The sequence below is a fragment of the Thalassophryne amazonica genome, chromosome 4 (genome assembly GCF_902500255.1).
Source record: "Thalassophryne amazonica chromosome 4, fThaAma1.1, whole genome shotgun sequence".
In the NCBI taxonomy this organism is placed as follows: domain Eukaryota; kingdom Metazoa; phylum Chordata; class Actinopteri; order Batrachoidiformes; family Batrachoididae; genus Thalassophryne; species Thalassophryne amazonica.
The window spans coordinates 93790838-93818660 of record NC_047106.1 but is presented as its reverse complement, the minus strand read 5'-3'; the positions used below and the strand labels follow the sequence as shown (position 1 = coordinate 93818660).

The following is a 27823-nucleotide window of genomic DNA, read 5'->3' as shown; positions in this document are numbered from 1 at the left end:
ACAAAACTCTTATTGGTCTGGTTCTGACCTATTTATCCAGTTTACTTCAGAGATCCGAAAGCCGTTATGCTCTGCGCTCGAATTACATGTTTTGTTTTTGTGTACCTCGTGTCCGCACTGAAGTAGTAAAGAATGCCTTTAGTTTTTCAGCTCCCTCTGATTGGAACGTTCTCCAATCCAAACTGAAACTGTTGAACGCCTTCCGATCTATTTTACGAGATTGTGAATGGGATTCTTTTGCGCAATGCCTATGTTTCTAAATCTAAAACCTGCTTGAGACTTTACATCATGTGCAATGTTGATTGTATGTGATTTATCACTAACGTCCTCATGTTGATGTTAACCTGTCCATTATGGCGTGTGCTGCCGCCTTTCTTGACCAGGTCATCCTTGTTAAAGAGGTTTCAATCTCAATGGAATTCTACCAAGGTTACTATTATTATATTATTATTACAGAGGCATTCCATAGTTTTGCACACTGAGATGGAGGAAGTTTAGCTGGTTATTTACTCAAATGACAGCAGGTGGTAACATAATGTAGAAGGCATATTAATGAGGATTTTCCATATATTGATGGCTGTAAGCACAAGTTGAAATTCAATCAGCCACATGCAGGCATGTCTCTGATTGAATGTGTGCTTCATTGTGTGATTCACTGTGCTTCATTACACACAAACTCTGCCACATAACTATGTAAAAAATCTTCCTTTTCAGATATTTAATTATTGTTCCATCCCCTGTATTTAAGCAAACTAGTGAATGATTATGTTGTGTTCTGCCAACCACTGTGTGTATAGAGCACACAGACAGCTCTGCATAAGAATAAGAAAGAACTTTATTAATGGTGAAGGAAATTGTTTTGCCAGCGTGCCAAAACAGTAAACAGTAAACATTACTTTTTTTTACAGTAAGAACAATGAGTACAATATGTTTATCCAAAATGACTGAAGATACTTGCACAAGATGTTGACTCTATTGCACATAGCTCTGAGTAACTGAAAACACTGATCGTCATGTATTCATCCTGCAGAAGGGGGAGGAGTTATGCAGTCTGATTGCCAAAGGTAGGAAGGACCTCCGGCGCTCTGTGGTGCACCTCGGTGGCCTCGGTCTTTTGCTGAAGGTGCTGGCTGACAGGACGTCAGTGTGGCATGCAGGGGGTGGGAGGTGTTGTCACAGATGGTGAGCAGTTTTCTCAACATCCTCCTCTCCGACACCTCCATCACAGACTCCAGTTCAACCCCAGGACAGAGCTAACCCTCCTCATGATCATGTTGAATTTGTTCGTCAGCTGCCTTCAGCCTGCTGCCATAGCACACTACAGCATAGAAGATAACACTAGAGAACACTGAGTGATAAAACATCTGCAACATGTTTCTGCAGACACTATTTTGGGTCTATGTGTGCCGAATTCATTCATTCATCAAATTCATTCATTCGATCTTAAATATGATCAATCTATCTTTATTAGTTGGCTATGTACCACAGGCTTTTAAGGTGGCAGTAATTAAACCATTACTTAAAAAGCCATCACTTGACCCAGCTATCTTAGCTAATTATAGACCAATCTCCAACCTTCCTTTTCTCTCAAAAATTCTTGAAAGGGTAGTTGTAAAACAGCTAACTGATCATCTGCAGAAGAATGGTCTATTTGAAGAGTTTCAGTCAGGTTTTAGAATTCATTATAGTACAGAAACAGCATTAGTGAAGGTTACAAATGATCTTCTTATGGCCTCAGACAGTGGACTAATCTCTGTGCTTGTTCTGTTAGACCTCAGTGCTGCTTTTGATACTGTTGACCATACAATTTTATTACAGAGATTAGAGCATGCCATAGGTATTAAAGGCACTGCGCTGCGGTGGTTTGAATCATATTTATCTAATAGATTACAATTTGTTCATGTAAATGGGGAATCTTCTTCACAGACTAAGGTTAATTATGGAGTTCCACAAGGTTCTGTGCTAGGACCAATTTTATTCACTTTATACATGCTTCCCTTAGGCAGTATTATTAGACAGCATTGCTTAAATTTTCATTGTTACGCAGATGATACCCAGCTTTATCTATCCATGAAGCCAGAGGACACACACCAATTAGCTAAACTGCAGGATTGTCTTACAGACATAAAGACATGGATGACCTCTAATTTCCTGCTTTTAAACTCAGATAAAACTGAAGTTATTGTACTTGGCCCCACAAATCTTAGAAACATGGTGTCTAACCAGATCCTTACTGTGGATGGCATTACCCTGACCTCTAGTAATACTGTGAGAAATCTTGGAGTCATTTTTGATCAGGATATGTCATTCAAAGCACATATTAAACAAATATGTAGGACTGCTTTTTTGCATTTACGCAATATCTCTAAAATTAGAATGGTCTTGTCTCAGAGTGATGCTGAAAAACTAATTAATGCATTTATTTCCTCTAGGCTGGACTATTGTAATTCATTATTATCAGGTTGTCCTAAAAGTTCCCTGAAAGCCTTCAGTTAATTCAAAATGCTGCAGCTAGAGTACTAACGGGGACTAGAAGGAGAGAGCATATCTCACCCATATTGGCCTCTCTTCATTGGCTTCCTGTTAATTCTAGAATAGAATTTAAAATTCTTCTTCTTACTTATAAGGTTTTGAATAATCAGGTCCCATCTTATCTTAGGGACCTCATAGTACCATATCACCCCAATAGAGCACTTCTTTCTCTTTTTGCTCTGTATGCACCACTCTGCATTTAATCATTAGTGATTGATCTCTGCTCCCCTCCACAGCATGTCTTTTTCCTGGTTCTCTCCCTCAGCCCCAACCAGTCCCAGCAGAAGACTGCCCCTCCCTGAGCCTGGTTCTGCTGGAGGTTTCTTCCTGTTAAAAGGGAGTTTTTCCTTCCCAGTGTCGCCAAGTGCTTGCTCACAGGGGGTCGTTTTGACCGTTGGGGTTTTTACGTAATTATTGTATGGCCTTGCCTTACAATATAGGGCGCCTTGGGGCAACTGTTTGTTGTGATTTGGCACTATATAAATAAAATTGATTGATTGATTGATTCATTCATTCATTCAAGTACAGTCAGCTTGGACCTTTCTTATACACAGCATCTGTGTTTACAGTCCATTCCAGTTTGTTGTCTATGTGGACACCCCGGTACTTGGTAGTCCACAATGTCCACATTAGTTCCATTAATGATAACTGGGTTTGGATGGGTCTTCCATCTTCTGAAGTCCACCACCAGCTCCTGTGTCTTAGCTGAAGGTGGATGAGTCCACACCACTCTAGAAACCTGTCCACCACACTCCTGTACTCAGCCTCCTAAATGGTAAATGGACTGCATTATTCATTATATATTTCCATCTGCATCAGACACTCAAAGCGCTTCACAAATAATGCCTCACATTCACCCCGATGTGAGGGTGCTGCCATAGAAGGTACTCACTCCACACCAGTAGCAACTAGGAGATTAAGGACATTGCCCAAGGTCAGTCTGAGATTTGAACTGAGGATCATCTGATCTCAAGCCCAACACTTTAACCACAAGACCATCACCTCCCCCTCGTGATCACTGTCAATGCAGCCCACAATGGCAGAGTTGTACAAAACGTTCTGCAGGTGGCAGGACTTTGACCAGAACCTGAAGCCTGAGGTGGAGAGTGTGAACAGAAAGGGAGAAAGGACCATGCCCTGTGGTGCCCCCGTGCTGCTGCTGATGGTGTCGGATGTAATGTCTCGAAGCCTCACATACTGTGGGCGGCCCGTGATGTAGTTGGTAATCCAGGCCACCAGTGGAGCTTCCACCTTCATGTCCCATAGCTTATAGCAGGGGTTCTTCTTCTTGGGCACAGGAACCAGACATGAGGTTTTCCACCACTCAGGAACAACCATCAGGCTCAGGCTCAAGTTGAAGATGTGCTAGAAAATCCCAGCTGTATCGCACATCCCTTCAGTACTCTGGGGCTGAAACCATCAGGACCCACAGCCTTTCCTGGATACAGATGACTAAATTCTCTTCTCACCTCCTCCGCAGTGATGGTGATTGGAGGCGTCAAAAAGAATGAGGATGTAGTGGAGGGAGAGGAGTGGAGGCAGGTTGATGGGAGGAGGGGGGTGGTAATAATTGGGGTGTGCGGTGAGTGCACAGAGGAGGGGGAGCACTGAGAGGAGTTGGGGGGGAGGGTGGGCAGAGACCGTGTTGTCAAACCTGTTGAAGAACAGGTTCAGCTCACTGGACTCATGAAGTTCTCCTTCCATCATCTGGTCCACCTTCTTACCATGACCAGTGATGGTTATCATGTCCTTCCACACATCCCTCATGTTGTTCTGCTGGAGCTTGTTCTCCAGTTTCCTCCTGTAACTGTTCTTTCCCTCTGCGATCTTCTTCCTCACTTCTTGCTGCATCATTCCACACAGACTCTGAGATGTGCAAGTCTGTGTTTATTTGTGTTGCTGACACAGTATGACACGTCAGTGACAGTAATGAGTCACAACAAAATGTACTTTGTGCACAGCACACAATTGCACATAACTACGGGCCATGTGTTATATATGGAGCCATTTATTCTTAATGAAACAAGCACAAAGTAAATGGATAACTCATTTAATATGACTAACATTTACAATGAATATTGTCTGTTTGTTATTCCTGTCCACAAGGTGGTTGTAGCCTCCTCCCTGCTGAAATAGAATTGTATCAAGTGCAATAAGTTAACACCCAGATTCAAACTCACAAAATACTAACCTCATCGATTTGCATGTTCCTTCACACAATTTGGGAAACTCTGATTAGAGTCCTTTTTATCCAGAGAGTAGTGACATGACGATTCGGGGAAAAAAGAGTCACGTGACTCCTGGTGCCATCTTGGGGCCAAAATAGCGTTTGCTGTTAATCTGTCTACATGTAAATCTAGCTATTTTATTTATTTATTCACTGAAAATGCCAGTGTCACAGACCGAACTGTCCCCCACTAAAAATTGGTCCACCCTGCCTTCAATGCGCGTGCGTCTTTTGGGAAAGCTTGTCTCGGACTGAGTCTCTACACCCAAAGCGACCAAAGGGAATAATGTGATTATCAACCATCAGAGGACAAGGTAAAACATCTTAAATCATTCTAAAGTCAGTTTTAATATATATATATATATATATATATATATATATATATATATATATAAACCATCCAAAAATGTATTGGAAGTTACAGATAACCAATAAATTCCAATATTATCTCTGACACATTTACAACTACTAGTAAAAAAAATTTAATAGCTTCTAATAATATTAAAAATAACAACAGACCCAAACAATAAGACCACACTTTTTTCTTTCAACATTCTGTCCCTGCTGGAAGCGCTTGTTTACTACAGCACTCCCAGCACAGAGACACACCAAGAGCAGCCATAAAGCCAGCTCTCTATCAATTACAACGCTCCGGTCAGGCGGAGGTCTTGAAAAATAAAGTCACGCTGAGTTATGGTTTTGATTTATAAATAACATTAATACCGGTAGAATAACTCCATTAATGTCAATTCTGTCATTTGTACAAAGTTAAAATATAACATATATCTTTTAATGTTGAATAATGCACTAATTCTGAGGTTTGTAACAAACAGACAGAGCGCAAAGGATTCTGGGTAAAAGTGCCTCTGCTAAACACTGACTGGTTCAGTCATTCATTATGTAAACCAACACGTTAATGTGACGTCTGTTGTGTGTTAGTGCTTAAAGATACATGTGCTTTTGTAAAATATTCCATTTTGTTATTTGTAAATCAGGCATTTTTATGGAGCCCTGGAAGTGTCATCGCAAAATGTTTTGCATGTGGACAGAATGTGTGCACATTTTATGATGTTGTAAAACGTGCTTTACACTGTGCGAGATGATTTTTTGGACCGAGTTTCAGGTTAATCATGCGTCCTGCATCGTGTAGAGTACATGGAGTATCAAGCTGCGATCAGCATCTGACGACCACCTCCTGATCACCGATTGTATGGTCGAATGAGAATCAACCCTTTGATATATTATTGTGGTCGGTGGCCGTGGTGAGGGTTTCCTGCTGCCGAAAAGCTACAAGCATCCAAAGGCTTGCACTGTGCCTGTGCAAACACTGCAGAGCTGGCTTGTAATGATATTATTATTATTATTATTTTGCTGTTGTTTTGCTTTGTTTTTAAACTGGACTTGGAGCACGATATAGACCCGGACAATAATTTCTTCTCAAATATCAATGACAGTTGTTGCTATTATACAGATGAACAGTTTAATCGGATCATTAAAACGGATAACAAATTATCAATAATCCATTTCAACAGCAGAAGTCTATATGCAAACTTTAACAACATTAAAGAATATTTAAGTCAGTTTAAAAAAATATTTAACATAATTGCTATATCAGAAACATGGATCAATGAAGATAAAGGAATGGATTTTGAACTGGATGGATATGAATTTAATTGTGTAAACAGAAAAAATAAGAGTGGAGGAGGAGTGGCTGTGTATGTGGATAAGAACATGGATTATAAAATAGTAGACAATATGACAACTGTGATTGATAACTTATTAGAATGTATAACTATTGAAATATGTGAAGAAAAAAGCAAAAATGTATTAGTCAGCTGTATATATAGAGCACCAGGATCTAGTATTGAAACATTCACTGACTGTATGGGAAAAATGTTCTCAAAAACTAATCAAAAAACTGTGTTCATTTGTGGTGACTTAAATATTGATCTGCTCAATCCAAATAAGCATAAAATAACAGATGAATTTATCAGTATAATGTACAGTATGAGTTTATATCCAAAAATCACCAGGCCAAGCAGAATTACATCCCATAGTGCCACCTTAATTGATAATATATTCAGCAATGATATTGAGAATAACACTGTGAGTGGATTATTAATCAATGACATTAGTGATCATCTACCAGTTTTCATCGTTTATAATAGAAACCATCGGCGGAATCAGCCAGAGGAGAAAATAAAATACAGGCGAGTGCGGACAGAGGAAAACATGAACACACTAAAGAAGGATTTACAGGAGCAAAACTGGGAAAAGGTATACAGTGAAAGTGATGTTGATAGTGCATATGAAACTTTTTTACAAATATTTACATCATTATATGATAAAAATTGTCCAATTAAACAAGACTACAGAAAACAAAAAATCCAAGCTCGACCATGGATGACGAAAGGGTTACGAAATGCATGTAATAAGAAAATACACTGTATAGAGAATTCATAAAACTAAAGACTAAAGAGGCAGAAAATAGATATAAGAAATACAAAAATAGATTAACTAATATTATACGGGTATGTAGGAAGGAATATTATAGTAACATATTATATAATAACAAAAACAATATTAAAGGAATATGGGATATATTAAATAGCATTATCAAAAATGGTAATAAAAAACAGAGTTACCCTCAGTATTTCATTGATAATAATGTCAAGAAGGAAAATAAGGATGAGGTAGTCAACGGTTTTAATAATTTTTTTGTAAATATTGGACCAAGCTTGGCAGAAAAAATTCCCGATTCCCAACCTGAGGATTGGGATAATAATCTCATAGAAAGAAATCCCTGTTCAATGTTCCTCACAGCAGTGGATGGAAATGAAATTATAGACATTGTGAATAATTGTAAATATAAAACATCTACCGATTTAAATGAAATTGATATGGTGGTGGTAAAACAGGTCATTGAATGGATTGTAGAACCATTAACATACATCTGTAACTTATCATTTCAAACCGGTAAATTTCCCAATCAAATGAAAATAGCTAAGGTTGTGCCGCTGTATAAGACTGGGGATAGACACCACTTCACAAATTATAGACCTGTTTCTTTGCTTCCACAATTTTCCAAATTATTAGAAAAGTTATTCAATAATAGATTAGACAAATTCATAAATAAACATAAATTACTTACTGATAGTCAATATGGATTCAGAGCACATAGTTCAACATCACTTGCATTAATAGAATCAGTTGAGGAGATTACAAACGCCATAGACCACAAATTACATTCAGTTGGAATATTTATAGACCTTAAAAAGGCTTTTGATACAATCAATCATGACATATTAATCAGTAAACTTGAACAGTATGGGATTAGGGGGTTGGTGTTGCACTGGGTGAGAAGCTACTTAAGTAACAGAAAACAGTTTGTGAAGTTGGGGGAATATACATCATCATGCTTGGACAATGCTTGTGGCGTCCCACAGGGGTCAGTATTGGGTCCAAAACTGTTTCTAATTTATATAAATGATATTGTCAATGTTTCCAAAATATTAAAATTAGTATTATTTGCAGATGACACAAGCATTTTTTGTTCAGGGGGGGATTTGCAGGAGTTATTGAGGAGGATCAGTATAGAAATGGGAAAATTGAAAATATGGTTTGACAGAAATAAATTATCATTAAACTTAAGTAAAACAAAATACATGTTATTTGGCTATTGTAATACAGACATACAGGTTCAGTTACAAGTCGAGGGGGTAGATATTGAAAGGGTACATGAAAATAAGTTTCTGGGGGTGATAATAGATGATAAGATAAACTGGAAGACTCATATAAAACATATACAAAGTAAACTGTCAAGAAGCATTTCAGTTCTAAACAAAGCGAAACATATTCTGGACCACAACTCACTCCGCATTCTTTACTGCTCACTGGTTTTACCATATTTACAGTACTGTGCAGAGGTATGGGGTAATACTTATAAAGGTACAACACAATCACTATCAGTAATGCAGAAAAGAGCTATAAGAATTATTCATAATACTGGCTATAGAGATCATACAAATCCACTATTTTACAATCCAAATTATTAAAATTCACAGACTTGGTTCATTTTCAAACAGTACAAATTGTGTATAAAGCAATAAACAATTTACTTCCAGCAAATATTAAAAATATGTTTTTTAACAGATCAGGGGATTACAGTCTGAGGGGGAAATTTAATTTAAAGCATCAGTGGGCACGAACAACATTAAAAGGTTTCTGTATTTCTGTCTGTGGGGTGAGGATGTGGAACAGATTGGGAGTGGGGCTCAAGCAATGTCCAAGCATGAACCAGTTCAAACAGCGGTACAAAAATATGGTTTTTTCTGGGTATAGGGAGGAGGAAGGGTAATGAGGGTTAGGGTGTTTTTGTTGTTTGCTTCGGCTTGTAAATATATAGTATTTTGTATGTAAGTAGGTATGTGTAGGTGTATATTTATGTTTGTGTATATATACGTGTATATATGTATATGTGTATATATGTGTATGTTGATGTGTATATGTATGTGTGTGTATATATATGTATATATATATATATTGATATCGGTTTAGGTGTGTAGGAATTTATGTGTATATGTGGCAAAGGGTATTACTGGTTGTGGGGAAGAAGGGGTAGGGATAAATAAGCTGATGCTTCACCCTACCCCTTTTCGGACATGTTGGGTACACAGTAGGAACTTTTTTGTTGTTGTCTTTACTGATCTATCTTGTAATTGTTGTTGTATCAAATGTTCGAAATAAACAGTTTTCATTCATTCATTCATTCATTCATTCATTCATTCATTCATTCATTCATTCATTCAAACTTTAATTGTAAAAAAAAAAAAAAAAAAAAAAAAGCCATTTGCAAAGCCAAAAAGTTGATTTGACAATCATCTGATATAACCGGTGTCAAAATAAATAGAACACTGCCATCTACTGGTTCCCAGACGCTTAGTACTTAGGGTGAATACTGCCATGAACACTACTGGCCAGTAGATGGCAGTAGAGGCCTTGAAAACAAAATTCCAGATAATCCCTGTCTGCTACATTTAAAATGCATGGAATTTAACAAACGCAAATACAAAACCAACGTCTATAAACACAGAGAATATATTGAAGAGAGTTTTAGGCACTAGAGTTTAATGCTGTTGTCCATGGAGCCTGAACAGAGTGTCTGAAATGCATTTGTCCTGTCGTGACGTACTGAGATTATATCACTGTACCCATAATGCATTGCGGGGCACAGCATGTGCTCACAAAACCTTAAAAATTAGCACATTACTTTAAAAGTAAAACATATATCTGATATTTTCACTTTATAAAACTTCAGACGTAATTTTAAATAACTTGTCCAAAATTAGTTTGGTTAAAATTTGAACCATAAGTTAAAAATGTATGCCTCTGGATGACTTAGGTGATATTGCCAGGATATTGGTATGGTGGTAAAGGAAATTTTTTTTTTTTGTTGGTTGTTTCTTCTTTGTCTTAAGAGTATTGAGACGCTTTTCATACAAGCAGTTCTCTTCTGTTTGCAGAGGTTATAACTGTGCGTCTGTTATAAAACTTTTAACAGGTGGGTGTTGAACTGATTTTAAATTTTAAACATGCTTGTCACTGTTCAGCTTTGTTTACTTTGTTTATCGGTTTAAAAGTTATCGGACAAAAATTAATCGGAAGATAACTGGTCCGATAATGGTTTTTAAAGTTATCTAAAAAGATAATCCGATAATGAAAACATTATTTTCAATAATTATCTGTTATCGGATTATCAGAAGTGTGCCCACCACTGTATATATATATATATATATATATATATATATATATATATCAGAATAGCCTTTATTTGACAAGTATCCACAGAATACAAGGAATTTGACTTCAGTTTGAGGTGCACTCTCTCTGTACAGTATATATAAATATACACTAAACACTGAATAATTCACATTATCACATATTACAACAAAAATGTGCCCTATACTCATAAACCAATCCTCCTGAGATACAACAAAAATAGGGCTGACACCATCGTATACGACGGCTAAGACCAAGCTTTACTAAATTATAAATAACTTTTTAATGATATGAGATGGAAACTTACTTTTTTGCTGAAAAGTTAACTCTGCGGACTTTCGAGCCAGCCATTGCCCATCTTTGTACTCATCATAGAAGCTGTGTGATGACGTGCACAATGTGTGTGTTCACTGTCACATGGTTTTCCAAAATCCAATCGTAGGGCAGATTCACCTCACGTGAAAAGCCAAAGATCGTATTCAGGAGTGATAGTTGGCCCATTTGAATAGCCCCCTGGGTGCTCCAATGAGTACATATTATTGGGCACAGCGATCACTGAAAGCAGACGGAGAGCCTGTGATGACAATCTCACATGCTCAAACAAAGAGTGTGTAACTATCAGGATTGCTTCACTAGTTTGCATCTGAATGTTACTGGATAACTTTGTTGCTTTTACCATGAAGACAAAAAAATGCATAGACCATTTTGTATATATTGTTCAAAATGTGCATTTGTGTTTATTGTTTGAACCTTTTTGTTGTACAGTCTTTCACACAAGACCTCAAATTACCTTTATAAAATGTCAAAACAGTTGTTTATTATAGTTTGCTGTGTGTTTTGAATAAATGTGTGCAGAAAATTATTTTCTGCTTTACTTTTTCCTTCCTTATTTTTGATTGTAAACCTTTATTACATTTATAAAACACAACAAAAGCATATACATTATGAAAGCATAGGTTGTCCTGAAAAAAGGGACATAAAACTTGATTGTGGGATGTAGGGAGCGCTGTTAACAGCAATAATAAAACATTTATGCCAGGCGAGTGAACTGTCCAAAGAATGCTCTCGGACCCCAGAGGGTTAAAGCCCGACCGTTTATTTTTTTCACACTGTGCTCAGACTCGGACTCACAGCCTGATATGCATCTGTCAAATCAGACACAGCAAAAGGCTGTGATTTCAAACTTTTCTGCTTTCACTCTTTCCTCTCATATTTTAATAGTTTTTGCAGTGCACACTTATTACATTTCAGGATCACATACATTTGACAGAGAAGTCTGTACATTTACAACATGGAGTGTAAAAATAGGAAATTATACACTTTACCTTTGAATTAGAGATGATGACTGTAGAAAGAAAAGCTTGTTGAGGGTCAAAATAACCCAGAATAAAGCATAATGCAGAGATGGAAAACTTTAAAACTGTCATGCACGTCATTGCATGACACGGAGTTACAGAGCTGCAGAAGCATAAATCAGGCTTGAAATTAATTAAATAAATCATCGTAAATTGTAAATTTATGTCAATTTGATGGCTTAACTATTTTTATATTTATTTTAATAGCACCTGTACCCGGATGTGTTGCTGGATATGGTTAAATAAATAAATAAATAAAAACGTTGAAAACCTAAAATGTTCATTCAGTAGTTCAGCACAGTTGGCCCCCAAATAGCACCATGTTCTAAACTGACGCTATTCTCTGGGTAAAGGGACCCCAAATTACATATTCTAGAAGGCAAATGTACAATATGTGCTATTTTGCACATTTGAAAGACACAATCCTCAGTGTGCACTGTTATCAATCAGCATGCACATTTTTTGCAAGTGCTATGTTGTTTGCTCTTGTCTTTAAACATGAATACCATTAGTCAGTCAGGCCTCAGATGTTGAAAACTACCTCGTAGGGGACATCTTGTCATATTAATCATGTTATCTGATTATATAGCTACATGGCCAATTGTCCTTGTCTGCCCCAGTAATCACAGGGCATGAGGCAGGGTACGTGTCATTTCTTAATTCAACATTGGTTTGTTTTGGGCATAACATGAATCAAACCAATCACATTGTCATCTGTCAATTCCTGGCAGAGACTTTAATCTGACACATTACTGTTTAGATTGTAGACTCGGTAGGTGACAGAAGTGAGGGGTTTTCTAGCGAGGAACCAGACCTGCATGCAAAGTGCCAATTTCCTCCATATTCCTCCATATTTTGACGCCCCCTATATACGAACCCATGAAGGATGTAAAAAAATATGGTACAAATCACCTCTGTTTCATTTAATTTTTGTTTTTAATTCACTTCGTTTTAGTTTGATGAGTGACGTTAAGGATTCTGTGCAGTAGTTTACATCACTGTGTAAAGCAGGGGTGGGCAACTTGTTCCAGAAAGGACCAAGAGAGTGCATGTTTTCTTTGCAGCCACTGACTCCACCAGGTGATTTCACTGATTAATATCACTTTGAGCAGATGCAATCAGTTAATCAGTGAAATCACCTGGTGGAGTCAGTGGCTGCAAAGAAAACATGCACTCTCTTGGTCCTTTCTGGAACAAGTTGCCCACCCCAGGTGTAAAGCAGCATGTACAAACATTTGTACAAACACATTTCAAAAAAGCTGAGGCAGGGGCAACAAAAGACTGGGAAAGTTGATGAATGCTCAAAGAACACCTGTTTGGAATAGGGTAAAGTGTTGCAGGCATCTATTTCAAAATGTGCAAATATTTGCACAAAACAAAGTTTATCAGTTTGAACATTAAATATCTTGTCTTTGTGGTGTATTCAATTGAATATAGGTTGAAGAGGATTTGCAAATCATTGTATTCCATTTTTATTTACATTTTACGCAATGTCCCAACTTCATTGCAATTGGGGTTGTATTATGGCTGATGCCGATTCAATACATTTCTTTCTGTGTTCGAGAAAAGATTACTGTAATATATAAGGTCGTCTGTCTTACCTCAGTGGTATAATAAGTTATCAAAATATACAGAGACTTCTCAAAGCTTCAACCAAAACTTGGAATTTCTGTTATTTGTCATTTGTTGGCCTCTTTCATTGGCTCCCTGTGACACAAGGGTAGATTTCAAGGTTTTTTGTGTTTTATCATATCAAATATTGAATGGTTGTGCTTGACCTTATCTTGAATAACTGGTATTAGCCCTGCAATCACAGGGTGCAGGCTTATTGTTCATTCCTAGAGTGAAGAACAATAACAGAGAGTACAGCCTCGGCTTATCATGCTCAAACACTGTGGAATAATCTGTCTGTCATGATTTCACAGGAAAACTCAGGTGAAGTGTTTAAGTCAAGACTTAAAACTCACTACTTTTCCATTATTTATGAAAAGCAGAGTACACGTTGCACTACAGTACACATTACAGCTGTAAAAAAAAAAAAAAACCCTCCTGAAGAGGAAAAAGCCATATATAAATTGAACCGGACGATAAGTCACTATATTATCAGCTCTCTAATTTGGGATTTTTGTGCATTGTTATCATGTACTTTTTATTGTTGTTATTTATTCTTTTTTTTGTTTTGTTTTTTTATTGATTTGATTCCTGGGAATAGTCATATATACGAGGTCTGTTAGAAAAGTATCCGACCTTATTATTTTTTTCAAAAACCATATGGATTTGAATCACGTGTGATTACATCAGACATGCTTGAACCCATCGTGGGCATGCGAGAGTTTTTTTGTCATTCGCCTGTGGGCAGTCTTTGAGTGAGGAGTGGCCCACCCTCTCGTCGATTTTTTTCATTGTTTAGGAATGGCTCAGAGACTGCTGCTTTGTTTGATCAAATTTTTTTCAAAACTGTAAGGCACAACTGAGTGGACACCATTTGATAAATTCAGCTGGTTTTCAGTAAAAATTTTAACGGCTGATGACAGATTTTGGTCTGGTAGTCAGGGTTTGCCTTTTAGAATAAATAGTTGTGTGCCTTAAGGGCACCAAAATCTGAAAAGTTTGGTGCCCCTCAGAAAAGTTCGGTACCAAACCTAACACTACGCAGCATAGCGGCAAAGCAACTAGGGGAGTCTGGGGGCATGCCCCCCACAAAATTTTGATATAAAAGGATGCAAATTGTGCATTCTGGTGATATCTGGGGCAGATCTGGGGTGAAATTATGGAAGAACAAAAAACGAAAGAGATCCGCACAGCCAGTTAGCTCCCAAACAAGCCTTTAATAATACACCAAAGGTGACGTTTCGGGCCTCGCCCTTCATCAGACAGGATGAAATTATGGAAGGGAATTTTTGTGTTTTTGGAGTAATATTTTCTGAAATTTCGAAATTTTCTAACCTTGTCAGAAGCCGAGATGACCCCATGCCAATATGCACAGGCAGATTGGCATGGGGTCATCTCAGCTGCCGATGTTTTATTAAACATCCAGCCCATTAACAATCATGGCTGCCATGAGTGTTGATTACACTTGTTGTGATTACAGAAAATCTATTAGCAGTCATCATGGTCATCTGCCATTCTCTGCAGCACTTCAAGGTGTTCTTCCTCAGAATCAGAATTAAGCTCAGAATCTAAGCTAGCTCTTCCCTCAAAAAACTCTATCATAATTGTGTTTATAAACCAGTCACCATTTGCTTTTATTATACATCTGTGTAGTTAATAAATAAAATAATCTTCACGGATGACTTGCTCGCGCGCGCACGTAGAGAAATATAAAAAACTCTCCGCTGGCTGCTGTTCGCTCTTCCCTCAAAAACGCTCCATTTGATCTGTGTATAGTAAAACGCGGCATTACAAACAGAGGAGAAGAACATTTTTTGATGACGTTTTGTGTATGTGTCGGTCTCAGAATGTCAAATTCTGTGCAAATTTTGTCCAAATTTGATATATTTCTGTACAGTTATGAAATACAAAAGGTGGATTCCAGTCGGGAATGCAAGTCTAAAGAGTTGTGTGCCCGCCCCCAAAGTAGGGTGCCACGGGTTCCCGGGTAACCGCTAAAATCGAACCCTGCTGGTAGTGTCGCTTTAAGGATGGCCCACGGTGCCTGACGGCGATCTGCGCTTCGAGGCGGCAGCGTCTCGCCGTTTCAAGTTGAAAACTTACACATTTCAGGCTCTGTTGACCCAGGAAGTCGTCAGAGAACAGAGAACTTTCAGAAGAAGTCGGCATGAGGAGTTTATGCGGACATTCCATTGTTAACGGACATTTTGTAATGAAAGAACGTGTGGGCACCAACACCTCCGTTGGAAACCTTAACGGGCAAGTTGGAACATGCCCAAGCACTTAAACAATTTCTCAGTTACTCACTTGTTGAAAGCCATCAAAAACCGCCTGAATTTTACAAATGGTTTTCAACACGGAGGTGTTTTTCCTGTCGCGGCGCACACAGATTCGCCGAGTTGTCACGGAAACGACTCGGCGAATTTGCGCGCACGTCTTTCATTACAAAATGTCCTTAAACAGTGGAATGTCCGCATAAAGTCCTCATGCCGGCCTGTTCTGAATCTTCTCTGTTCTCTCACGACGTCCTGGGTGAATTAAAGCTTAAATTAGGATGTTTTCAGCTCGAAACAGGCCGACAACGGCGCCTGGAAGCGCTGCGCGATGTCCCACTCTGTGGGAAGTCCTTACAGTGACAGAAACACCCCATAATCTCTCATCAGCCGTTAAACTTTTCACCGAAAACCAGCTAAATTTCTCGAATAGTGTCCACTCGGATATTCCTCACAGGTCCAGAAAAAAGTTTGATAAAGCAACGCGCGCCATCTGGAGCAGCGTGTGAAACAAAGGAATTCAGCCGAGAGGGCTGGACCACATCTCACTCAAGGCCTGCCCACAGGGAAATGACGTCACCGACGCGTGAAAAAACTCACGCATGCGCACGAGGGTTCAAGCATGATTGGTGTAATCGCATGTCATTCAAATCCATATAGTTAAAAAAAAAATAAAAGTGTCGTTTTCTTATCTAATACACCTCGTAAATAGTCAAAATAATAATTATTATATTATTATTAAAAACAGCCCTGCGACAGACTGGTGTCCTATCCAGGGCGTACCCCGCTTCACACCATATGACTGTTGGGATAGGCTCCAGCCCCCATGACCCTTAACTGGAGTAAGCGGGTATAGAAAATGGATGGATGGATTAATAATAACAAATGTGTTATTTATTTTGGTATATAAGTCATACTGGAGTATAAATCACAGGTCTTCCCAGGACATCCCCACCCCCATTTGTTTTGCTGGTATATTTTCCCATATTCTCCAAATTTGCATTTTTTTTTTAACTTACTGCTATGAACAAGTGTCTATTGTGTTATTTTTGTTTGTTTGTTTGTTTGCTCCCAGTTGCGGCTCCAATACAGATCAGCATTGGGATTTAGCTAAAGTTTTACACAGGATGTCCTTCCTGACACAACTCCAGGACCTTCTTCACTTAACTTCTGAGATGTGGCAGGATCAGGTGTGCACAGAGCAGGATAGCTGCCTATAAGCACTGTGAAATTTTAATTCCTTTGTATGTACAATGATTACTTGTTTGTATGTGGCGCCCTCTTCAGTCTATGGGATGCTACATAAATATGTTTACAGAGGTGGTGTTAAAATATGTAATTCAGTGACATGGCTTTCTTTTAAACCTTCATAAAATCCAAGGTACACAGATCTGTAGTGTGGAGAAGATGGTGGTGGGAAGATTGCAATTTCTGTAATCTAAATGAACAATTTCAGTTTCCTCTTACAGCTAAATGAACTTAATTTTTATCTGATGCAGATGTTCAAAGCACATTACAATGATGCCTCACATTCAACAATTCACACACACTCACACACAAATGTCAGCATTCGATCATGCAAGTTGCAAAACTGCACAATAGGACTTGTGCATTAGTGAGTTTTCTGTCTGAGATCCCTTTGGTCACAAGCCCACCTATAAGAGACCATCATGTCCCAAATTGTTATGGCTAGGTAAAGACCATTTAATTTTAATTAACTCAACTTTGCAGCAGAAAACTGCACATCTTTCTCCATGTTTAACTTTTTTTGGACTAATGTATTTCTCCAACAAAACCCACCTAAAACCTATCTAAGATAAATTGTCACATTAAATAAATTATCATATGTATGTTGAAGGATTTTACATTGGTGACATGGTGCCACAGTAGCTTGCGCTCTCATTTCACAGCAAAAAGTTCCTGGGTTCAATTCCCCCAAAGCCAAGGGGTCTCATTTATAACTATGGCATACACGCAAAAAGGGATCTGAAAGAGGTGCATAGTAATTTAAATGCACACAGTGTATGTCTCTGTTTCTGTAAGAGCAGATTTTAAGGTCTTGCCACTAAGCTATAGAATTGTTCATCGACTGGCACCGTCTTATCTGGCCGATTTGGTGAAACCCTACGTACCAGCCTGGGTTTTGCGGTCACAGGATACGGGACTACTATGTGTTCCTAGGGTGAAGAAGAAGTGAGCGGGTCAAAGAGCCTTCTCTTATTGTGCACCTGCTCTATGTATCATGATCTGCCCTGGGCCTGGGTTTTTATCTTGGTTCTGTCTGTTCCTTTCTGTCTGCTTAGTGTTTACTTTTCTGCACTCTCTTGCACCTGTTCGCTTCATCTTTGTCTCTTTCTTCCACACCTCTCTGTCTGCTTAGTGTTTGTTTTATTGCACTCTCTTGTTCTTGCTTGTCTCAGCTTTGTCTCCTTCCTGAACTTTCTCACACCCGTAATCACACCCTGTTATTTAAGCCTTGCATTTTTCTCTGTTCTCTGCCAGTTTGTTTGACTTTGTCTGTGTTCCAGGCTAGTGTTGCTTTGTTAGTCCTTGACCATCTGCTTTTCTGTGTATGACCTTGCTCTGTGTTTGACCTTGATTTTTGCCTCTGCCTCTTGATTTTGGACTCGTTTCTGAACCTTGCTTGTTTTTTGGATTCATATTTTGCCTCAGCTCTGATAACCTTGGTTTTCCTTGCCTCTGAACCCAGCTTGTTTTTGACGTTTGCCTCTGCCTCACATCTGCCAATTACCTTAGCCATGCTGACTGATCACCTGTTTACCGAACCTGTGCCTGTTTTTCTACATAAAGCCTTTAAATACTCAACCTTCTGAGTCTGAGTCTGCATATTGTGTCCAGCATACTGTTCGTTCCACGCCATGAATCTTGACACTATGTAACAGTCTCCCTGCGACCGTGAGGCAGTAAGATTCCGTGGGCATTTTGAAGTCAAGACTACAACATATTTTTACTCCCTTTCTTATGAATAGCTTTTATTTTTTATCTGTTTTATTCATTTACTTGTGTCTTTTAATTGTGTATTTGAATCTTTTAATTTACTCACTCATTTTACTTTAGATTTTGTACTGTTTTGTGTGAGGCACCTTAAGGCAGCTTTTGTTGTGATTTAGCACATTATAAATTGAGTAAAGTGAATTGAATTGAATTGAATGAAACAAACTAGATGACAGGATGCACATACGTATCTGTACAAATCTTTGACCCACATACAGTGAGGAAAATAAGTATATGAACACCCTGCGGTTTTGCAAGTTCTCCCACTTAGAAATCATGGAGGGGTCTGAAATTTTCATCTTAGGTGCATGTCCACTGTGAGAGACATAATCTAAAAAAAAAATAAAAATCCAGAAATCACAATGTATGATTTTTTAATAATTTATTTGTATGTTACTGCTGCAAATAAGTATTTCAACACCTACCAACCAGCAAGAATTCTGGCTCTCACAGACCTGTAAATTTTTCTTTAAGAAGCCCTCTTATTCTGCACTCTTTACCTGTATTAATTGCACCTGTTTGAATTTGTTACCTGTATAAAAGACACCTGTTCACACACTCAGTCAATCATACTCCAACCTGTCCACCATAGCCAAGACCAAAGAGCTGTCTAAGGACACCAGGGACAAAACTGTAGACCTGCACAAGCCTGGGATGGACTACAGGACAACAGGCAAGCAGCTTGGTAGAAGACAACAACTGTTATGATTATTTATTAGAAACTGGAAGAACCACAATGTGACTGTCAATCTCCCTCGGTCTGGGATTCCATGCAAGATCTCACTTTGTGGGGTAAGGATGATTCTGAGAAAACTCAGAACTACACAGGAGGACCTGGTCAATGACCTGAAGAGAGCTGAGACCACAGTCACAATGATTACATTAGTAACACATGATGCTGTTATGTTTAAAATCCTGCAGGGCAGCAAGGTCCTCCTGCTCAAGCTAGCACATGTCCAGGCCCGTTTGAAGTTCACCAGTGACCATCTGGATGATCCAGAGGAGGCATGGGAGAAGGTCATGTGGTCAGATGAGAACAGAATAGAGCTTTTTGGAATCAACTCCACTTACCATGTTTAGAGGATGAGAACAACCCCAAGAAAACCATCCCAACCGCCAGCATGGGGGTGGAAACATCATACTCTGTGGGTGCTCTTCTGCAAAGGGGACAGGACGACTGCACCGTATTGAAGGGAGGATGGATGGGGTCATGTTTTGTGAGATTTTGGCAAACAACCTCCTTCCCTCAATAAGAGCATTGAAGATGGGTCATGGCTGGGTCTAACTTGTGTGGATAAGCGATTCAGGTGGAAATTGCTCAACAACATCTATAGGTCACAATTTGCATAGATTTTTTATTTAATTTTATTTATTTGTTGTTATTTCAACTTAACTAGAGGAGAATTGTGGCAATAACTCAGTTGGAAGTTGAAATAACTTTTAAAAATCTATGCAAATTGTTACATCAGTTTTTCTTGTTGAGACAACAGTACTTTTTTAGAGTGCACAAAGGCTTAATAATAATGAAGTTAACCACTAGATATCACCATGATATCACTAGATATGAAAGAATACTTTCCATAGATTATTTTTACTAATATAAGATGACCCTGATTATTAGACAATCTATTTTTCAGGGCATTTTTTTTATTTCTACAAAAGACTTTCTTCAGAACAAATCTTTTATTTTTTAATAGTACTAATGAAAGCCCATTTTATGGTCAGCACATGTATTTTTTTTTTTCAAACTCGTACTAACCTTTCCTGTAAGCTTTTCTTTAACTGTTTGCATTTTTTTGGCACAATCTATTTGTGCTCACCATCTTCTAACATTACATTCTATCATCACACAATATTTTTGGCTGCTTTGCAGTTTGATGAATCTGCTGTATGTGTGGTAATGAGGTTAAACTCCTCAGTTGTGCAGGCCAATGCCCACATACAGTTGTATGCAAAAGTTTGAGCACCCCTGATAATTTGCTTGATTTTCCATTATAAATTATTGGTTGTCTGGATCAGACATTTCAGTTAAATATATCATATAGCAGATGAACACACTAATATTTGAGAAGTGAAATGAAGTTTCGAGTATTTACAGAAAGTGCACAATAATTATTTAAACAAACCTAGGCAGATGCATAAATTTGGGCACCCTTGTCATTTTTTTGATTTGAATACTTTTAGCAGTAATTACTGGAACACAAAATTGGTTTGATAACCTCATTGACCCTTGACATTCTTACACAGGTGAAACCAGTCATGAGAAAGGGTATTTAAGGTGGCCATTTACAAATGTTTCTCCTCTTTGCATCTCTTCTAATGAGTGGCAACATGGGACCCTCTAAATAACTCTCAAATGACCTGAAAACAAAGATTGTTCAACATCATGGTTTAGGGGAATGATGCAAAAAGCTATCTCAGAGATTTCAACTCTCAGTTTCCACTGTGAGGAACATAGTGAGGAAATGGAAGACCACAGGCACAGTACTAGTTAAGGCCTGAAGTGGCAGGCCAAGAAAAATCTCAGATAAGCTGAAGCGAAGGATGGTGAGAACAGTCATAGTCAACCCACAGACCTGCTCAAAAGATTTACAACATGATCTTGCTAGAGATAGTGTCTCTGTGCATCATTCAACTATACAGCACACTTTGCACAAGGAGATGCTGGATGAGTGAGTAATGCAGAGGAAGCCTTTTCTGCATACATGCCACAAACAGAGTCACTTGAGGTATGCTAAAGCACATTTGGACAAGCCAGCTTCATTTTCATTTTGGAATAAGGTGCTGTGGACTGATGAAACTAAAACTGACCCTATGACCCTAAACACTGCTCAAAATCTACTAAGGCATTCATGCAGAGGAACAAGTACAATGTTCTGGAATGGCCATCTCAGTCCCCAGACCTAAATATTTTTGAAAATCTGTGGTGTGATTTTAAGAGGGCTGTCCATGCTCGGAAACCAACAAACCTGATATGTTTTGTAAAGAAGAATGGTCCAAAATACCTTCAATCAGAATCCAGACTCTCATTGGAAGCTATAGGAAGCATTAGAGGCTGCTATTTCTGCAAAAGGAGGATCTACTAAATACTGGTGTATTTTTCTGTTGGGGTGCCCAAATTTAAGCACCTGCCTAATTTTGTTTAAAGAATTATTGCACACTTTCTGTAAATCCTATGAACTTCATTTCACTTCTCAAATATCACTGTGTTTGTCTGTTGTAAGATATATTTAACAGAAATTGCTGATCCAAACAACCAATGATTTATAAAGGAAAATAATGTAAATCATCAGGGGTGCCCAAAGTTTTACATACCACTGTAGCTCTGTGTGTGTGTGTGTGGGGGGCATGCATGCGGGTGCGTGGATGGCAGCCAAGTGCTGGCATAGCACACTGCAGTGCTTCATCCCAGCCTTTTTATTAAAAAAAAAATGTGCTGCACCTCAGTTTTGTTCATCTGGCGACAATAAGTAGTTGGCAACAAGATGATAGTGTGTTCAGCAATTAAAAACACAACACTCCCATAGTCCCAAAATTAAATTGCTTTAGTCCTCTATGGCTAGGAATGGGTAGAGGGTGGGAAAACTGACTGTTGTTTGTGCATATCAAGAATCCAAACCCAAGAGGCTGTTTGTTGTTGGACTTCTGTGCTAGCCATGGACTGTCCATAATGAACACCATGTTGAACATAAGGATGCTCATTAGTGTACATGGTACCACAGCACCATGGTCTGAGGGATAATTGATTTTATGATCATATTATCTCATCTGAGGCTGCATATTCTGGACACTCATGTGAAGAGAGGGGCAGAGCTGTCAACTGATCACCATCTGGTGGTGCATTAAATCAGAGGGTGAGAGAGGACTTGGACAGACCTGGTAAAACCAAACAGATAGTGCAGGTAAACTGGGAATGTCTGGGGGAGGGAACTGTCCAACAGATGTTCAACTCACACCTCCGGCGGAGCTTCTCTGGCATCTCTGTGGAGGTTGGGGGCATTGAACCAGAATGGACAATGTTCAAAGCTTCCACTGCTGATGCCGCAGCCTCAAGGGGTGGCAACCCTCAACACTGTGCTGGACACAGGTGGTCAGGGAAGCCATCCGACTGAAGAAGGAGTCCTTCTGGGATATGTTATCTTGCAGGACTCTGGAGGCAGTTGCAAGGTACTGACAGGCCTAAAGGGCAGCAGCCTCTGCTATGATGGAGGCAAAACAGCGGATGTGGGAGGAATTCAGTGTAATCATGGAGAAGGACTTTTGGTCAGCACCAAGGTGCTCCTGGCAGGCTGTGAGGCACCTCAAGAGAGGAAAACGAGGAACCATCCAAGCTGTCTACAGTAAGGATGGGACTCTGCTAACCTCAACTGAGCAGGTAGTCGGGTACTGGAAGGAACACTTTAAAGAACACCTGCATCAGACTGGAGCACCCTCTATAGTCGGGCCAGAGCTGGAAGTTGATGGGGGATCTTCATTAATTTCCCTAGTAGAAGTCACTGCTTCCTTCCTCTCCCGCTCTCTGCCTCCGCTGCGCTTATTAAGTCTGCGGGCTCGTTAACTAGCTTGTTAACCACCGAACACCGCCCGTGTCTGCTTTGCAGCCGGTGTTGTGCCAGATTCAGCGCACCGGCATCACCTCTCTGTCTACTGCATGGAGCTGCAGCACACTTGGCACAAGTCCTGAGATTACGCTCGCTGTTTTAATGCAAAGCGGCCGGTACACCTGTTGCTGCAAGGACAGACTTCTTGCGGCAAAATCCACAGCACCGCACGTCTCGGCAATCGGAGCCCCAGAGCTCCATGGATGCTGAGAGAGGTTTATATATTTTTAATGACTGGGATTCTTTGCGGGTCTCGCCTCCATATCCCGCGATGGTACCGGAGACGAAAGACAGTAGATTTTCATTGCGACACCACTCAATCAATCGGGTGTATGAAAAAGTCCCCCAAAATAATTTTCAGGCAAAAATAAAAATAAATGTATGCTCACCAAACGTACCGCAAGACAATATGAAGTTTTAAAAATGTCGATCCTTCCGTATAAGACAAAAAGGTAAGCGATGCAAACTGATGTAAATCCACTAATTACAATTGGCGCAATGCATGCTGGGAGAGGGTCTTGTCCATGACGTCTCCGCAGCATCCATGATGAGAGGGACAATTTGCGGAGGGCTAAATGTTAGCTGTAAATTTGTCATTTTCAAATGAAGATTTCTCCATTGAATGACAGATCTGGGCTTGCAGATTTACTTTACTACATTCAGAAGGATCTCATGTGTAAATGTAAGTCATTTTTTGTTCAAAAAATCTGACTGCATTTTTTTCAATGCAGGTCTCCTTTAATGTGGCAGGGGATTAAGAGAGCTGTAATTGGGGGGGGGGGGGGGGGGGGGGGGTCAGCTGAAAAGCAAAAAAAGAAAAATACTTAAAAAGGTGGGGAGTATGAAAGGCAATATAAGAAAAATGCTTAAAAAGCTGAAGGGTTTTAGTCATGCTCATGCTCCCAAGAACCATTCTACCGAAAAAAGTCTGAAGAACCTAAAGGGCATGGTTAGATGGCGAGGAGCTTTTCCAGGCATGTGAGAGGCAAATCAAGAAAAATGCTTAAAAATGCTCCCCTGAAGCATTTACTCAGAATAAAGTCTGAAGGACCTAAATGACGTTGAAATGCTGACAAGCTTCGCTCATTCATGTCCGCGACATATGTATATTAACAAAATGGCACTTACCCTTCACATTCAAGCCAAATTCACTGCCTATCTTAGAAAAGTGCATTAAACCAATACCATGCCTATGTAGAGGTGAGAACAGTTGATGTTTAAGTTGGTAATGCTTTCAGTATCACTTTCAAAAGAAGGCTGGTGTAAACAGTGTCAAGATATATTTACATTTGTATAAATTCTTGCTAACATTTCTATTTTACATGTGCCCACAGCCCATGTTTTCAGTCACGCCCAGCCTTGCAACCAATGCTACTGCTGCTGCAGCAGCGGCTGCTGCATTTAACCCTTACCTTGGCCCCATGTCCCCCGGCCTGATGCCTGCTGACATCTTGCCGAGTACTCCTGTACTGGTCACCAGCAATCCCAGTGTCCCCGTCCCAGCTGCTGCTGCCGCTGCACAGAAGCTCTTGAGGACAGACAGACTGGAGGTGAGTTAAACATCCACAGAATGTGTACAAATAAACAAATCAAACATAGTCTGTTTTCATAGAAATGACAAGATTTACAGGATTATTCTCATTAGTTACAGGAAATTAACAAAGCTCCTCTAAATATTCTAACCAAAGATAATCATTTTCCTTGTTATGGAAACAGATTGGGATTTGAAATGCAACTGAACACCGAAGACATGAGGGGGAAAAAGTCTTGTAGAATTTAATTTTGTAGCTGCTACACAGTTTGTGTTACAGTAGCTACATCCCATTACCATAATACCGTCATTACTTTGAGTTCAGCAAATAGGAGGAGATGAGGGGGAGAGAGTATCTCTCTGCTAACATGGCTGTTGACAGTGTTGTCGCCCATCAATAGACAGGAAGGAGCAGTGTTTGGCAAAATGTACACTGTGTCAGTTCCGAAGTTCAGAAAAATCTTTACTTTCATTATGAAAGCAATCAGTCATTGAAGCCTGATGAGTTTCAGTCCTCTTGCTGTGTTCAGATAATCTTTAATTGGACAAGAAGTCAATGTCATCCATTATGCAGCCCTATTCGGAAGAACTTTGAGAAGAATAATGGATAAATCGTTGGAGGCAGGCAGGAGGTGGGCAAGAACATCAGAAAGGTTGCATTTGAAATGTAATGCTTGATGGCTGGTTAATTGATGGGGGTAAAATTAAGGAAGTCTCCAGGCCTGCTTAATGAATGGACAACATACAGAGTGATGGAATAGGTCAATGACAAAGAAAAGAGATGGGGGGAACGCTGGACATCAATCACACCTGCTGTGGTTGTCAGGAGACAATGAGAGATGAAGATAACTATGAAAAAAGTGCAGTTTACGTACTGGTTACTCTGAGAGAAAACAATCAGTATATGGAAACTCTAGAAAGATGGATTTTCCACAGGAGTTTTCATGCCATGAGAATTATGTGTGAGGCCATTTCAACTTCAGCTTCAGACTTTGACCTCATGTGTGATACACTTGTAACTGGGAATGACAGTTGTACAGAATTCAGTCAGTACCCAGCGTGCATATCAAAATACTGAAAATTAGATCTAAACCAACATGTGGTCGGCAACACTACAGAAAAGATTAAAACAGTTTTATCCTGTTTTCTGATTGTTCTCATGTCTGCTATATTCTGAACTTTGTGCTATTTATCCAGCATTTTTGCTGATAGATAGATTGATCCTTAAAGCAGCACTATGCAACTCTGGTCTGTTTTTTAATATTTACTCGGGTTGATTTAGTTGCATTCTTTACTATGGTGCTCCCCCTGTATTTCGGGAGAACTTACAGTGCATCTGGAAAGTATTCACAACACTTCACTTTTTCCACATTGTGTTATGTTACAGCTCTCATCACTCATCTTCAACTGCTTATCCAGGATCGGGTCGCGGGGCAACAGCTCTAGCAGGGGACCCCAGACTTCCCTTTCCCGGGCCACATTGACCACTTCTGACTGGGGGATCCTGGGGCATTCCCACGCCAGTGTGGAGATATAATCTTTCCACCTAGTCCTGGGTCTTTCCCGGGGTCTCCTCCCAGATGGACGTGCCTGGAAAACCTCTCTAGGGAGGCGCCCAGGGGGCATCCTTGCCAGATGCCCAAACCACCGCAACTGGCTCCTGTCAATGCGAAGGAGCAGCGCTCTACTCCAAGCTCCCCACGGATGACCGAGCTTCTCACCCTATCTCTATGGGAGACACCAGCCCATTTTGGCTGCTTGTACCAGCGATCTAGTTCTTTCGGTCATGACCCAACCCTTATGACCATAGGTGCGAGTAGGAACGAAGATTGACCGGTAGATCGAGAACTTTGCCTTTTGGCTCAGCTCCCTTTTCATCACAACAGTACGGTAGACTGAATGCAACACTGCCTCTGCCCTCTTGTGCTCCATTGTCCCCTGACTTGTGAACAAGAACAAGGTAAATGGTAAATGGACTGCATTTATATAGTGCTTTTCCATCTGCTTCACAAATAATGCCTCACATTTATCCCGATGTGAGGGTGCTGCCATACAAGGCACTCACTACACACTGGGAGCAATAGGGGATTAAAGACCTTGCCCAAGGGCCCTTAGTGATTTTCCAGTCAGGCTGGGATTTGAACTGAGGATGTTCTGGTCTCAAGCCCAATGCCTTAACCACTGATAGGTGATGATGCAAGGTACTTGAACTCCTTCATTTGGGGCAAGACCACATTCCCTATCCAGTGTAGGCAATTCATCAGTTTCCTGCTGAGAACCATGGCCTCAGCTTTTGATCTTCATCCCAGCCGGTTCACACTCGGCTGTGAACCGATCCAGTGAGTGATGAAGCCAACAGGACCACATCATCTGCAATAAGTAGTGATGAGACCCTGATCCCACCAAACTGGAAACCTCCTCCCCCCCGACTATGCCTCGATATCCTGTCCACAAATATCACAAACAGGATTGGTGACAAGGCGCAGCCCTAGCGGAGGCCAACCCCCACCGGAAACAAGTCCAATTTACTGCCGAGCACCCAAACACAGCTCTTGCTTTGTGAGAAAAGAGATTGGATGGCCCTGAGAAGGGACCCCCTCACTCCATACTTCCGTAGCACCTCACACAGTATCTCCCGGGGTACCCGATCATACATCTTCTCCAAGTCCACAAAACACATGCAGACTGGATGAGCATACTCCTAGGGGCCTTTCCAGGATCCTTGAGCTGGTTAGTACTCCAGAACGGAACCCTCATTGTTGCTCTTCAATCAGAGGTTCGACTATCGACCGAACCCTCCTTTCCAGCAGCCTGGAGTAGACTTCACCAGGGAGGCTGACTCATGTGATGCCCCTGTAATTGGCACACACTCTCTGGTCCCCTTTTCTAAATATGGGGAC

General features: G+C 39.9%; 1 protein-coding gene across 4 annotated transcripts in view; it reads left to right on the top strand.

Annotated features, from left to right (window-relative positions):
* LOC117508496 (muscleblind-like protein 1) overlaps positions 1-27823 on the top strand; it is a 262264-nt gene that overhangs the window by 203162 nt on the left and 31279 nt on the right. For all 4 annotated transcript variants that reach the window (XM_034168271.1, XM_034168270.1, XM_034168269.1 and 1 more), the window contains exon 3: positions 24727-24942. In XM_034168271.1, coding sequence (XP_034024162.1) covers positions 24727-24942 — 216 coding nt within the window. The remainder of the gene's footprint in view (positions 1-24726; positions 24943-27823) is intronic.